This window comes from Aegilops tauschii, chromosome 4 (assembly GCF_002575655.3).
Source record: "Aegilops tauschii subsp. strangulata cultivar AL8/78 chromosome 4, Aet v6.0, whole genome shotgun sequence".
In the NCBI taxonomy this organism is placed as follows: Eukaryota; Viridiplantae; Streptophyta; class Magnoliopsida; order Poales; family Poaceae; genus Aegilops; species Aegilops tauschii.
In genome coordinates, this window is record NC_053038.3 from 449426691 (window position 1) to 449439198 (window position 12508).

Consider the following 12508-nt stretch of genomic DNA (forward strand, 5'->3'; position numbering starts at 1 on the left):
CTTTATGCAAAATTAGTTGCATGTCTGTCGATGGAACCGGTCTCATGAACGTGGTCATGTAAGGTTGGTCTGGGTCACTTCATCCAACAATACCGCCAAATCAAAATAAGACATTGGTGGTAAGCAGTATGACTATCACCGCCCACAACTCTTTGTGTTCTACTCGTGCATATCATCTACGCATAGACCTGGCTTGGATGCCACTGTTGGGAAACGTAGCATGCAATTTCAAATAATTTCCTACGCTCACGCAAGATCTATCTAGGAGATGCATAGCAACGAGAGGGGAGAGTGTGTCTACATACCCTCGTAGACCGTTAAGCGGAAGCGTTTATCACGCGGTTGATGTAGTCGTACTCTTCGTGATCCGATCACGATCCAACCGATCTAGTGCCGAACGGACGGCACCTCCGAGTTTAGCACCCGTGCGGCTCGATGACGTCTCCTCCTTCTTGATCCAGCAAGTGGGAGAGGAGAAGTAGATGGGATCACAACCAACACGACGGCATGGTGGTGGTGAAACACCGACAGCGCTTCGCTAAGCGTCACCGGGACGAGGCGGTGGAACTACGGAGTAACGGGAGAGAGAGGGGCGCCAAGGGCTTGGTGTGTTCTCTTGGGGCACCCCTCCCCTCTATATATAGGTGGAGGGGAGTGGTAAACAGCCCATCCAAGCCCTAGGGCGCAGCTAAGGGGGAGAGGACTTGGACTCCAAGTCCAATCCTATTCCTATTAGGACTCCTTCCTTTTTTGCCTTCCCTAGCCACATGGGCTTTTGAGGACTTGGTGCGCCTAGCCCAATAAGGCCAAGGCACCTCCCCGCAGCCCATGCTAGCCCTTGGGTCGTGGTGGAACCACTTGTGGACTTCCGGACCCCTCCGAAATCCTCCGGAACCTTCTAGAAGCTTCTCAGTACAATACCAAAAAACTGCATCTTTTTCCGAAACCCAAAATATGACTTCCCGTATATAAATCTTTACCTCTCGACCATTCCGAGACTCCTCGTGATGTACGGGATCTCATCCGGGACTCTGAACAACATTTGGTTACCACTCATCAAATATCCCAATACTATTCTAGCGTCAACGAACGTTAAGCGTGCGACCCTGCGGGTTCGGGAACTATGTAGTCATGACCGAGACACATCTCCGGTCAATAACCAACAACGGAACCTGGATGCTCATATTGTCTCCTACATATTCTACGAAGATATTTATCGGTCAAACCTTATGACAACATACGTTATTCCCTTTGTCTATCGGTATGTTACTTGCCCGAGATTCGATCGTCGGTATCTTCATACCTAGTTCAAACTCGTTACCGGCAAGTCTCTTTACTCGTTCCATAATACATCACCTCGTGACTAACTCCTTAGTCGTTTGCTTGCAAGCTTATGATGTGTATTACCGAGAGGGCCCAGAGATACCTCTCCGATACTCGGAGTGACAAATCCTAATCTCGATCTATGCCAACCCAACAAACACCTTCGGAGATACCTGTAGAGCATCTTTATAATCACCCAGTTACGTTATGATGTTTGATAGCACACAAGGCATTCCTCCGGTATCCGGGAGTTGCATAATCTCATAGTCGAAGGAATATGTATTTGACATGAAGAAAGCAATAGCAATAAAACTGAACGATCATTATGCTAAGCTAACGGATGTATCTTGTTCATCACATCATTCATCTAATGATGTGATCCCGTTATCAAATGACAACTCATGTCTATGGTTAGGAAACCTTAACCATCTTTGATCAATGAGCTAGTCTAGTAGAGGCTTACTAGGGACATGATGTTTGTTTATGTATTCACACATGTATTGAGGTTTCCGATCAATACAATTCTAGCATGAATAATAAACCTTTATCATGAATAAGGAAATATAAAATAACAACTTTATTATTGCCTCTAGGGCATATTTCCTTCATAAAGGTGGTGTTACCGGGTTTAATCCTTGATGGATCGATCCCCATTTTCCTCACTGTATCTTCGTATATCAGATTGAGGTTGGTACCTCCGTCCATTTGGACTCTAGTGAGGTGGAATCCATCGATGATGGGGTCGAGCACTAGGGCTGCAAACCCTCCATGGCGTATGCTGGTGGGATGATCCCTGCGATCAAATGTGATCGGGCAAGCTGACCATGGATTAAACTTCGGCGCTACTGGCTCGACGGAGTATACGTCTCGTAGTGCTCGCTTCCTCTCCTTCTTCGGTATATGGGTTGCGTAAATCATGTTTACCGTCTTGACCTCGGAATGGAAGGGTTCCTGGTCTCCACTATTCGGCCTGCGGGGCTCATCATTGTCCTTGCTTCGTGGGCTTTTGCCCGAGTCTTCGGCTGTGAGTTTGCCAGCCCATTTGATCACCCAATAATTTCGGTTGGAGTGGTTGGCGGGCTTCTCTGATGTGTCGTGGATCTGACAAGGCCTGTCTAGAATTGTGTCTAGTCTGGATGGGCCGTCATTGCTGCCTTTAGGGGCTTTCTTTCGGGGTCCAGACTTCTGGTTTCGGAATCCGGCATTTACTGTCGTATCCTCACCCTCGCCATCATGTGGCGACGTTTATTCTTGCTGCGTCGGGGCTTTCCATTTCTGTCCCGAACCTCGGAGGTATCGGGTGTGTCTAGGTTGGTGTTTTTGCGAGCAAGCCAACTGTCTTCGCCTGTGCAGAAGCGGGTCATGAGGGAAGTAAGGGCTACCATAGTTCTTGGTTTGTCCTGGCCGAGCTGCCGTACGAGCCATTCGTCCTTGACACTATGCTTGAAGGCAGCCAAGGCTTCGGCATCCGGACAGTCGACGATCTGGTTTTCTTGGTCAGGAATTGGTTCCAAAATTGTCCGGCAGATTCTCCAGGTTGTTGTGTGATGCCATTTAGGTCGTCAGCATCCGAAGGCTGGACATAGGTGCCCTGAAAGTTTGCTCAGAAAGCGTCCTCGAGCTCTTCCTAGCAGCCTATAGAGTCTTCGGTAAGGCTGTTCAACCAGTGTCGAGCTGGACCTTTAAGCTTTAGCGGCAAATATTTGATGGCGTGGAGGTCATCTCCTCGTGCCATGTGAATGTGGAGGAGGAAATCCTCTATCCATACGGCTGGATCTGTGGTTCCGTCATATGATTCGATATTCACGGGCTTGAAGCCTTCTGGGAATTGGTGTTGCATTACCCTCTCTGTGAGGCACAGGGGGTGTGCGGCGCCCCGAACTCGGGCTACATCGCATTGGAGGTCTTCGGCCCTCCGAATCTACTGCTGCTCCCGGATTCTATCATTTTGGTTTAGCCGATCGTAGTATCCTTCCCGGTAAGCAGGCGGGTCTTCTCTGGGTCCGTAGATGGACCTGGTACGGCCTCCTCGAGCGTCTAGGTCATGGCGGAGGTCGTACTCATAAGTGGGCCGCACTTGATCCTTGCCGTGACGGCGAGGCGGGGTGGCTGGGTGTTCGGCCTCGTCAGCTTCCCTGTCCCGCCCTCTAGGGGGGTGGTCCGGCTGTTCGACTCTTTTGTACATCGGGCGTGTGGGCTCTACGGCCTCGTTGTCGAACTATGGTAGGAGTCTTCGCTTGGGATAACTTTTGGTTGGCTGTTCGCGGTCATACCCTTCTTCAGCAGCTAGAACTTTAGTCCATCGGTCATTGAGGGTGTCCTGTTCGGCCTTGATTTTTCGTTTTTGTTTCTTTAGGCTGCAGGCGGTGGCTAAAAGCCTCCGCTTGAACCGTTCCTGCTCCAGAGGGTCTTCGGGGACGATAAAGTCGTCATCCCCAAGACCGACCTCCTCTTCAGAGTGTGGGAGGCAGTTGCTATCCTCGGAGCCGCCGGGGTTTTCTGAATTGAACGGGTCCTCCTGCCCCGCGGGGTCATCCTGATATGTTCAAAGGCTGCGTCTCCAGCGAGGTCATCCGTAGTATTTACGGTGTCGTTCTTCACAGAGTCCATGTTGCTCACATGGCTTCGACGTGGCTTTGATCTACGGCACTGTTTTCAGCGTTTGGGCGGCTCGTCTCCGGGCTTGCCCCGGTCCTGATCAGGAGTGCCATCGCCGTCCTGGGGGGTGTCCACCATGTAAATATCGTAGGTGGATGTGGCCGACCAGCGAGCGGTGACGGGGGGAGGGGGGACGTTAGTATTGACCGTGGGTCCACCCTCCTCGTCCATGTATTCGGTATTTTCCGAATTGTAGTCTAGCATATCGGTTAAATCGTCGATAGTGGCTACCAAGTGGGTGGTGGGTGGGACGCAAAATTCCCAGGCGTACGCCTCGAAGGGTTGATGATTGAAGGCGGAGGGCAGGTCCTCCTGGATGGTCATGTTCTGAATTCGGTCCAGCGCCTCGTTTATCATTACGAGGGTCGCCGAACTCGAGGGTTTCGGGCCAAATTCCTGTGTAATGGAGTGGGCCGATCAATGCCCTGGCTGGTCCTTGATTTCCGCTGGCCGTGCTGAGGTCGGGGTGCGGAGACGGATCCTTGAGGGGGTCCGGGCCGTCACTAGAGGTCAAGGACGGGATTTGGTCCTTGCTTATGGCTTCCCCGTCGAGGTTCGAGATCGAGCTGCTTTGGGCTGGGGGTGACCCCTGGCCGTTAGCTGCCGCTTCGTCGTAAGGGCTCAAGGCCAGGCGAGCGTTGTGAAAGGAAGGTTCGGGCGAGATTGACTCTTGTCATCTGCCTCCTGATTCTACCTCGAAGGTCGAGGATAGGTCTTCTGCAGTCATGACGTGTTCGGACGAAGGCGGAGTCTGGCCCCTGCTCGAAGCGGAGCTCTCCTGGCGCGAAGCTGTCGAGGCCGATCTGCCGATCGGATCGGAAAGGAACTCCGGAGCGGGCGTGGCGAGGGTGCGGGAGGGGGAAGTGAATCCGGTGAAAACCAGATCGCCCCATGCGCCCGCAACATATTCCAGACCACCGAATCGAATCCAGTGTCCGGGGCGAAGGCGTCGACCTGACCCAGATGACCAGTCGGGTCTGCGTGCAGCACGATGTTGCCAAACGCGAAGAGTTGTCCGGGGATGAAGAAGTCCCTGGATCCGATGCCCTCTCCTATGATCAGGCGAGCCATCGATCCTTTGGGCGACCCTACAACGGAGCTCTCAATGAAAGCACCAATGTCGGTGTCAAACCGGCAGACCTCGGGGTAGGGGGTCCCGAGCAGTGGATCTGGGATCGATGGGGAACAAGGGACGACAGACACAGTGTTTACCCAGGTTCGGGCCCTCTTGAAGAGGTAATACCCTACGTCCTGCTTGATTATATTGGATGTATGATGTAGTTTACAGAGTAGATCTACATCGAGATCAGCATGAGCTAAACCCTTAGGAGATGAGGTGTTGAATGTAGCTCTAGCCCTAAGACTAAAAACCCTCGGTTTATATAGACACCGGTAGGGTTAGGGTTACCGAAGATAGATTACAATAAGGGTTTAAAGAGATCCTGCGCCTTCTTGACTTGGAGGGCACACCACGGCTTCACAGATCTCCTGTCACTATACGGCTCCACCAGTCCGGCCCATGTATAATGGGCCGTCGCCCTGAGGACCCCTTAGTCCATGACTCCCTCACCCACTGTATGCTATGTGTTCGAAAGAGAAGGCTCTAGTGAAAACTATGGCCCCCGGGTCTATTTTTATCATATTATATTATAAAAAATAAAAAATACCTTGTTGCAATTTATTAAGTTTTATTTTGTTTTGCAATTTATCTATCTACATGTACAGAATTTAATCATTGCAATTAATGAGTTTAAGGGAATTGGCAACCCTCTTCCCCGCGTTGGGTGCAAGTATTTGGTTTTATGTGTGCAGGTGTTGTTCACAAGGATTAGCGTCATTCTCCTATTGGTTCGATAAACATTGGATCTCACCGAGGGAAATACTTATCTCTATTGTACTGCATCTCCTCTACTATTCGGGGAAAACCCAACGCATCTCACAAGTATCAATCTTTCTAGAGCTACTGTGGTCAAATCAAATTATTTATTTATGAAGTCTAACTTTCAAAGGAGCGACAAAAATAATAATGATCTAAACTTCAGTCTATGATATAATCCAATTGATAAATGTGCAATGTACATTGATGTTAGCATGTGAGATCAGCTCAGCTAATGAAATGACATTGAGAGAGCCCACGTTCAGCGGTGCTTTGAAGGTTGCTATAGTAGGGCAAGTGTGGTGGCTAAATTGGTACCAATGCTAGATTCAAGTAGAAGCACCTAAAAACAATATTGCAAATTGGCACCTCTGCTGGAGGATGGGCGCACGGCACTCCAGCGAAGTCGGTGAGATTGAAAACTCCAGATGCATCAATTTTGAAGCGACGGGACTCGTGATTTAGTCGGGATTTTGGTCGAGGGACTCGGGAACCTTTTATGTCGAAGGAGGGCAGTTTGGATGTAATCCGGGTCAGACATATTGTGCCTACGTGTTTGAGCAGTTTTCCTATGCTGACACAGCAGGGCATATTTTCCTCGTTCCATGTTCACTCTCAAAATTTCTTCGTGGGAAATTCACCCTCAACCCAAATTACCTTTGTAAAAATATATGAATAAATAGGTTGAGAATAAGATGAGAAAGGAAAAAAACATGTGTAAATATAACCCGAAAGCAGTGAATTTGTGATCCATTTAGTACTTGGTTCTGATACTGTCATTTACTGTCCGAATCCACCTAATAATTTACCACAATTAAATTAGAATCGACGAGATGTAGTATGAAAAAGAAAAATATCCAGCCCGCGAAGAGCACCATGACACCAGAGTCCGGCTGGGTGACGACCTTTCCCTACGCCGCCCGCCCGCCGCGCAACCGCCAAATCCCAATCACAAAACCCAACGAGCCAAGGGAAAAAACTCAAAAAGGATTAAAGGCTTTGGGCTTCGCGTGTCTCCCCGCTCTCCCGAACGAGTTCCTCCTCTCCCTCCCTCCCTCCCTTTGCCCCCCAACCTCGTCTCGCCTCGCCCCGCTAGGGTTTCACAGCTCCATCTCCTCCCCAATTCCGCCCTGCCGGCCCGATCCCGCGCGATCCCGGCCTCCATGGTCTCCGGCGTCCCCCACCGCCCGGACGAGAACGGCGGGGGCGGCGGCCCGAGCTTCCCTCAGCAGCCGGCGCCCGTGGGCACTCCGCCGCCCTCCAGCGGCCCCGCGCACTCCGCCTCCACCAGCGGCGGCAGCGCCGGCGGCTCCCCGTCCAGCCGCAGCGAGCAGCAGGGCCCCGCCGCCACCAACGGCGCGGGCCCGGGCCCCGCCGCGTCCACGCCCGCCAGCGACGGCACGGCCTTCCTCCGCCTCAACAACCTCGACATCAACGGCGACGACGCGCCTTCCTCGCAGGCCCCCATCAGGTTCGTGGACATCGCTCTGCTCCGATTGCCTGCCAGATTGAGTTTCTCCATCTGCCATCTGCCGCGATCCCGAATTGCTTTCTAACGAGAGACGCTGCCGTAGATTAGAGTTTACGCTGATCCGTAGTATTTTCCATGGTTATTCTTTGGATTACGTCTTGCAGGCTAACCTTGCTGTAATTGGAGTTAGATCCGATCCTTATTTCGTAGAGGTAGACTCATACATGTGTGCACTATCATGTGGTTCAGTAAAAATATCAGTCGTATGATTTCTGTTCTGCCATTCAGTTGCAGATTGTATAAGGCTGCATCGAAGTCAATGTGCTATTTTGCTACTCTATTCAGTTTATTCATCTGATATTGTATATATGCTTATATTTTCCTGGAATCATCAAATAATGAAAACTGCTGCCTGCCGATTCATAGTTAACCGTAGCTTAAAGTTTACTTCTAAGTATCCTTACCATAGTTGGTATCTATTGGTTTAGTGCACTAAGTGATTTCACAAACAGCATCAAGAAGAAGAAGCGAAGAGCGGCAGCAGTTGGTCCTGATAAAGGTGGCCGGGGTTTGCGACAGTTTAGTATGAAAGGTCAGTTGAATTGTTCTCTTTCCGTATGAGTACCTGTTTAACTCAAGGTCATCAATGTTCACATTTATAATTTGTCCATTAACAGCACAAATGAAAGTTCAAACAATGAGCAGAGCTTGTTTTTATTGTCTATTTCCATTTTGTTGTGCATTCATTTGCAGTGCATTCTAGAGGTCATGTCTATTGAATAGATGTACACTTTCTGCAACATCAATGGAATCATAATGTGTTCTGTTTGGTGTTTTGCAGTTTGCGAGAAAGTTGAAAGTAAAGGGAGAACAACATATAATGAGGTTAGCGCTTTCTTAGTTTTTAGCTCAAAATTCCTGTTGTTATTTTTTCATCATTTGTGCGGGCCGCATGAGTTTTGCCATATACTATTAACCAGAAACAAAAGTGTCCATTGTTTGATATGTGACCCTATTCCTTTGCATACGTTTTCTCGTTGCTCCATATTTAAGATCCAACCAGTTATTGAAATAGAGTAATGTGCATTTTCCACACAGTATAGGGGAGAACTAGCCATAGCATTGAGTTGGCTTGCTCATGTGGTCCACCTGGTTTAATCAATGCAGCCCTATATCAATTTTGTGATTGTGAGTTTGAGGGTGATTGGTTCTCATACTAATTCTAATCAAACTTGCATGCCTTTGATATCATGAAACTGCAAACGTACATGCACACCATGGTGTAACATCACCATTTGATCACTAAGATCTTTTGTGATGGAAGTCATGAAACTGCAAATGTACATGCACACCATGGTGTAACATCACCATTTGATCACTAAGATCTTTTGTGATGGAAGTCATGAAACTGCAAATATGTTGATGTTGATCATTGTAATCCGCTAGTCTTGTGAGTTATCTCCCATTTGAGTTATTTACCCAAAACCACCACACTTGGGGCTAGGGTAACAACTTGGTACCACACTTGAACCAGAGCACGAAAAATCACCGCAAATGCGCCTAATGTGTAACGCGGAGCACTGATGCTCGAATTTGGCCGTGAAATCAGCGAAACCGACAGGTGGGGCCCGCCTGTCGGGATGACATGGCGCTCGTTGACAGACGCCGTTAGACGGCGACACACGGCCATTTCTGAGCCCGTTGGCGTACATGTTTAAGTTGGTCGCGCTGGTCTACCTGTTCGAATCTGACCAGTTCATCTCTCTCGCTCGTCCTCTCTCTCGCCTGCGACCGCCGCTGCACACGTCAGACCGCCATGGTTTCGTGGAACGGCCAGCCCATTTTACTTCTACTCTTTAAACTGGTATCCTGCCTTCAATATATGCATTTTGATATTTGGAGTTCCTTGAAACTGTGAAACCTATCCTGTTTTATTACTGCGCCAATAATGATATTTACATTTCTTTCTTTCTTTTTGTACTGGTTGCTTGAAATCTCTAGGATGTAGCATTATTGATGAAACTAAAATGTTAGAGCTCATACATTTTGCCTTTCTTGTCAGGTGGCAGATGAACTTGTTGCTGAGTTTACAGACCCCAATAATAATATTGAACCACCAGATCCTGATAATCCGAATGCAGTTAAGAAATATGAAAGCCCTTTGCATCAGTTAGTTGTTTTATCTGGTATGTGCTCACTGTGTTAAAATGCAGCAACAATATGATGAGAAAAATATTCGAAGGAGGGTTTATGATGCACTGAATGTTCTGATGGCTATGGACATTATATCTAAGGATAAGAAGGAAATACAGTGGAAAGGCTTGCCTCGGACTAGTATAAATGATATTGAAGAACTGCAGGTTGCGTCTATTTTCCCTCAACGGCTATTGACATAGATGTACCTTCTGTAGTATTATTATTCATCAATTTGGGTCTATTTACAGGCGGATCTTGCCGGAGTGAAAGGAAGGATTGAAAAGAAAAGTGCTTATTTGCAGGAGCTACAAGATCAAGTAAGGATATGACTTCTCTGTAGTATTCAGCTCACGTGGCTCTGACATAACATAGTGTCCTAACAAAAAAGCATTTAGTTGGTGTACCGTGTACCGTTGGGTCTCAATATGCATGCTTAGCTCAAGTCCAATACTGGGGTGCACCTCACTGACCCAGTTCCCTGTCTACAGTTTTCGGTATGCTGCAGATATTTGATATATTTTAATAATAACCAGCTGTTCCCAACCTTGTAGCAATTTTTTATATGTGTGCCTGCTTCTGTCAATTATGTACTCTTCACAGACCAGCATTCCACTTTTTTTTGTCATGTTCCATGGTACTCAAAAACTAAAATTACGTTTGTTATGATCTTTGCTGCTTGAGATTAAGAAGGATCGAATTCACACGTAGTTCTTACCAGAGTTAAACAAACTAAAATTTGGTTGCTCCTGGCCCTGACCTCTCAAAATCAATGGTTCCGAGGTTCTAGCATGAAGACCAGGACTCTGCAGTATTAATTAGATAGTTCCATTCTTTCAGCAGTGGATAAATTGGAGTAACTTGTTAGTAGCCCACTGTCTTAAGAATGCCAATCCATTCCTCGGCTATTTCGACCATAAATTGGCAGTAAGCAGCAAGTTCCTACTCTCCACATGTTCTTTAGTAAACCAGGTTGCCATCGTAATAACTAATAAGTAATACAAAGGCTGCTCTTAGGGTTTAATGTTGGAATAGAAAATGTTCCCAAGGATTGTTGGTTTAGACTGAGAGTCAATCTTTCTTATTTTGAAATTTATTTATCTCATGGTCAAATTTGTGATTGATGTATTTATGGATGTCTTTGGTATATGAAGTATCTAGGTATGCAAAACTTAATAAACCGAAATGAGCAGCTGTATGGTTCAGGAAACATTCCTACGGGTGGAGTGGCCTTGCCATTCATCCTTATCCAGGTGAATAATTTTCAAATTACTTATTCTTTACTCTCTTATTTACAGTTCTGCTTTCTGTGCATAATCTCAGGCTAAATGACAGTTTTTTTGTATCCCGCAGACACGGCCTCATGCAACTGTCGAAGTTGAAATATCAGAAGATATGCAACTGGTGCATTTTGACTTTAATACGTAAGACAAGAATTCTGTTATTTACTTTCCTCTGGAGATAGAGCCTTCCAGTTTATCGAAGAATATCTGCATTTTCTTTTTCTCTTGCCATGACTGGAAGGGCAGGCCTCTTATCACATTTAAAATATGGGGACAGCTAGGAGCTAAATGAAAATAGGATATAATAGGAAATAAAATCTCAGCTGTTAGATCAAACTTTGAAGATAGCATAATGCAGTGATATGGTTAAACTGGAGCAGCTTCTAATTGTAACCAGAAGGTGCTGCTGAAACAATTTTAAGTTTAGATCTGATGCCAACTAATATTGATACACATGTTTGGTCAGTCTCACGGTGGGTAGACAGATGGAAAGAGCCAAGTGGGGTTGTCGATTTTGTCTAAGAAGTAAAGAATAAAACATATCCAATCATCATATAACGAATTCTTTTGAAAGAAATGATTCACTGTGAATCTATTATGTTTCTGTTTCTTAGATCAACACAAGGTGTCCTGACTATTTTGACATGCGCATTTCTGAAACCGCAGCACCCCATTTGAGTTGCACGATGACTCGTATGTGCTAAAAGCACTGAACTCGTATGGAAAAGAAGAGAATGCCGGTGCTCCGGAGCCGATATCAAATGGATGCGAGGGCTCAAGCACGCCGAATATGTATCGGCATCAGATACAACAATCTGCAATGGCAAGTAATGGCACAAATAGATTACCAAGCTCACCGCCACCCCCTGTTCCAGGCATTCTGAAAGGGCGAGTGAAGCATGAGCACCTGTACTAGCCAGGGCGTTTGTTTTGATTGTCATTTGTGTTTGGTAATATTATCATTTTTCTTATTTTCCATTTTTTTCCGTGTAAAGAGCCTGTAAAGGGGAGAAGTAGCTTGATCTGATTTAGCTCTGCACTAGATTGATAGAATGTGATAGGTACCCCTGATCTGTGATGCTCCCATGTCCATGTGTAACTCCTAACGGACTTTGAATCTGCTCCTTAGAGGTGTCGTTTCTCTCTTGATTGCCATGCAGTTGTGCAGAGCAATGTAAAATAGTTACCTTTTGCTTTCTGTGAAAATGTCGTCGGTTCGCATGCTTCGTTTTATTCAGCGTTTTTTTGTTCTTTCCTACTCCCTTCGTCCCCGAATAAGTGTACTTCTACCTTTTATGCTAAGTCAAAGTTTTAAAATTTTGATTAACTTTATAGAAAAGAGTAGTAACATATATGACATCAAATTGGTATATTATGAAACTATACATTTCAAAATGAATTTAGTGATCCTAATTTAGTGCCATAAATATTTCTACTTTTTCCTATAAAGTTGGTCAAAGTTTTAAAATTTTGATTTAATACAAAAGCTAGATGTACACTTGTTTATGGACGGAGGGAGTATAGGGGAGGAGCTCCGCTGGAACCGCCATACGGCAGCACTCCCCGGATTAGATTTTCTATTGATAATACTAGGTCAATCGTGAAATGTCTGTGTTTGAAGTGATTGGAAACTTCTATTGATTCGATCGTTACTGTTACAGTATATACCATCTGAACAAATGCGACACTTAGGAGAGATGTGTC

The 12508-nt window shown here is 46.5% G+C and overlaps 1 protein-coding gene across 2 annotated transcripts; it reads left to right on the forward strand.

The window, feature by feature from the left end:
- Nucleotides 1–6873: 6873 nt before the first annotated feature.
- LOC109754535 (transcription factor-like protein DPB) lies at nucleotides 6874–12037 on the forward strand. Of its 2 annotated transcripts, none has more exons than XM_020313441.4 (9): nucleotides 6874–7328; nucleotides 7841–7920; nucleotides 8170–8213; nucleotides 9391–9468; nucleotides 9542–9688; nucleotides 9773–9841; nucleotides 10676–10774; nucleotides 10875–10945; nucleotides 11471–12037. In XM_020313441.4, the coding sequence occupies exons 1-9, from the start codon at nucleotides 7021–7023 to the stop codon at nucleotides 11718–11720; spliced, it is 1146 nt and encodes a 381-aa protein (XP_020169030.1). In that variant the 5' UTR covers nucleotides 6874–7020; the 3' UTR covers nucleotides 11721–12037. The 2 variants fall into 2 exon arrangements, with proteins under 2 accessions (XP_020169030.1, XP_020169029.1); XM_020313440.4 differs by having other exon boundaries at nucleotides 6883–7328; nucleotides 7817–7920.
- The last annotated feature ends 471 nt before the right edge of the window (nucleotides 12038–12508 follow it).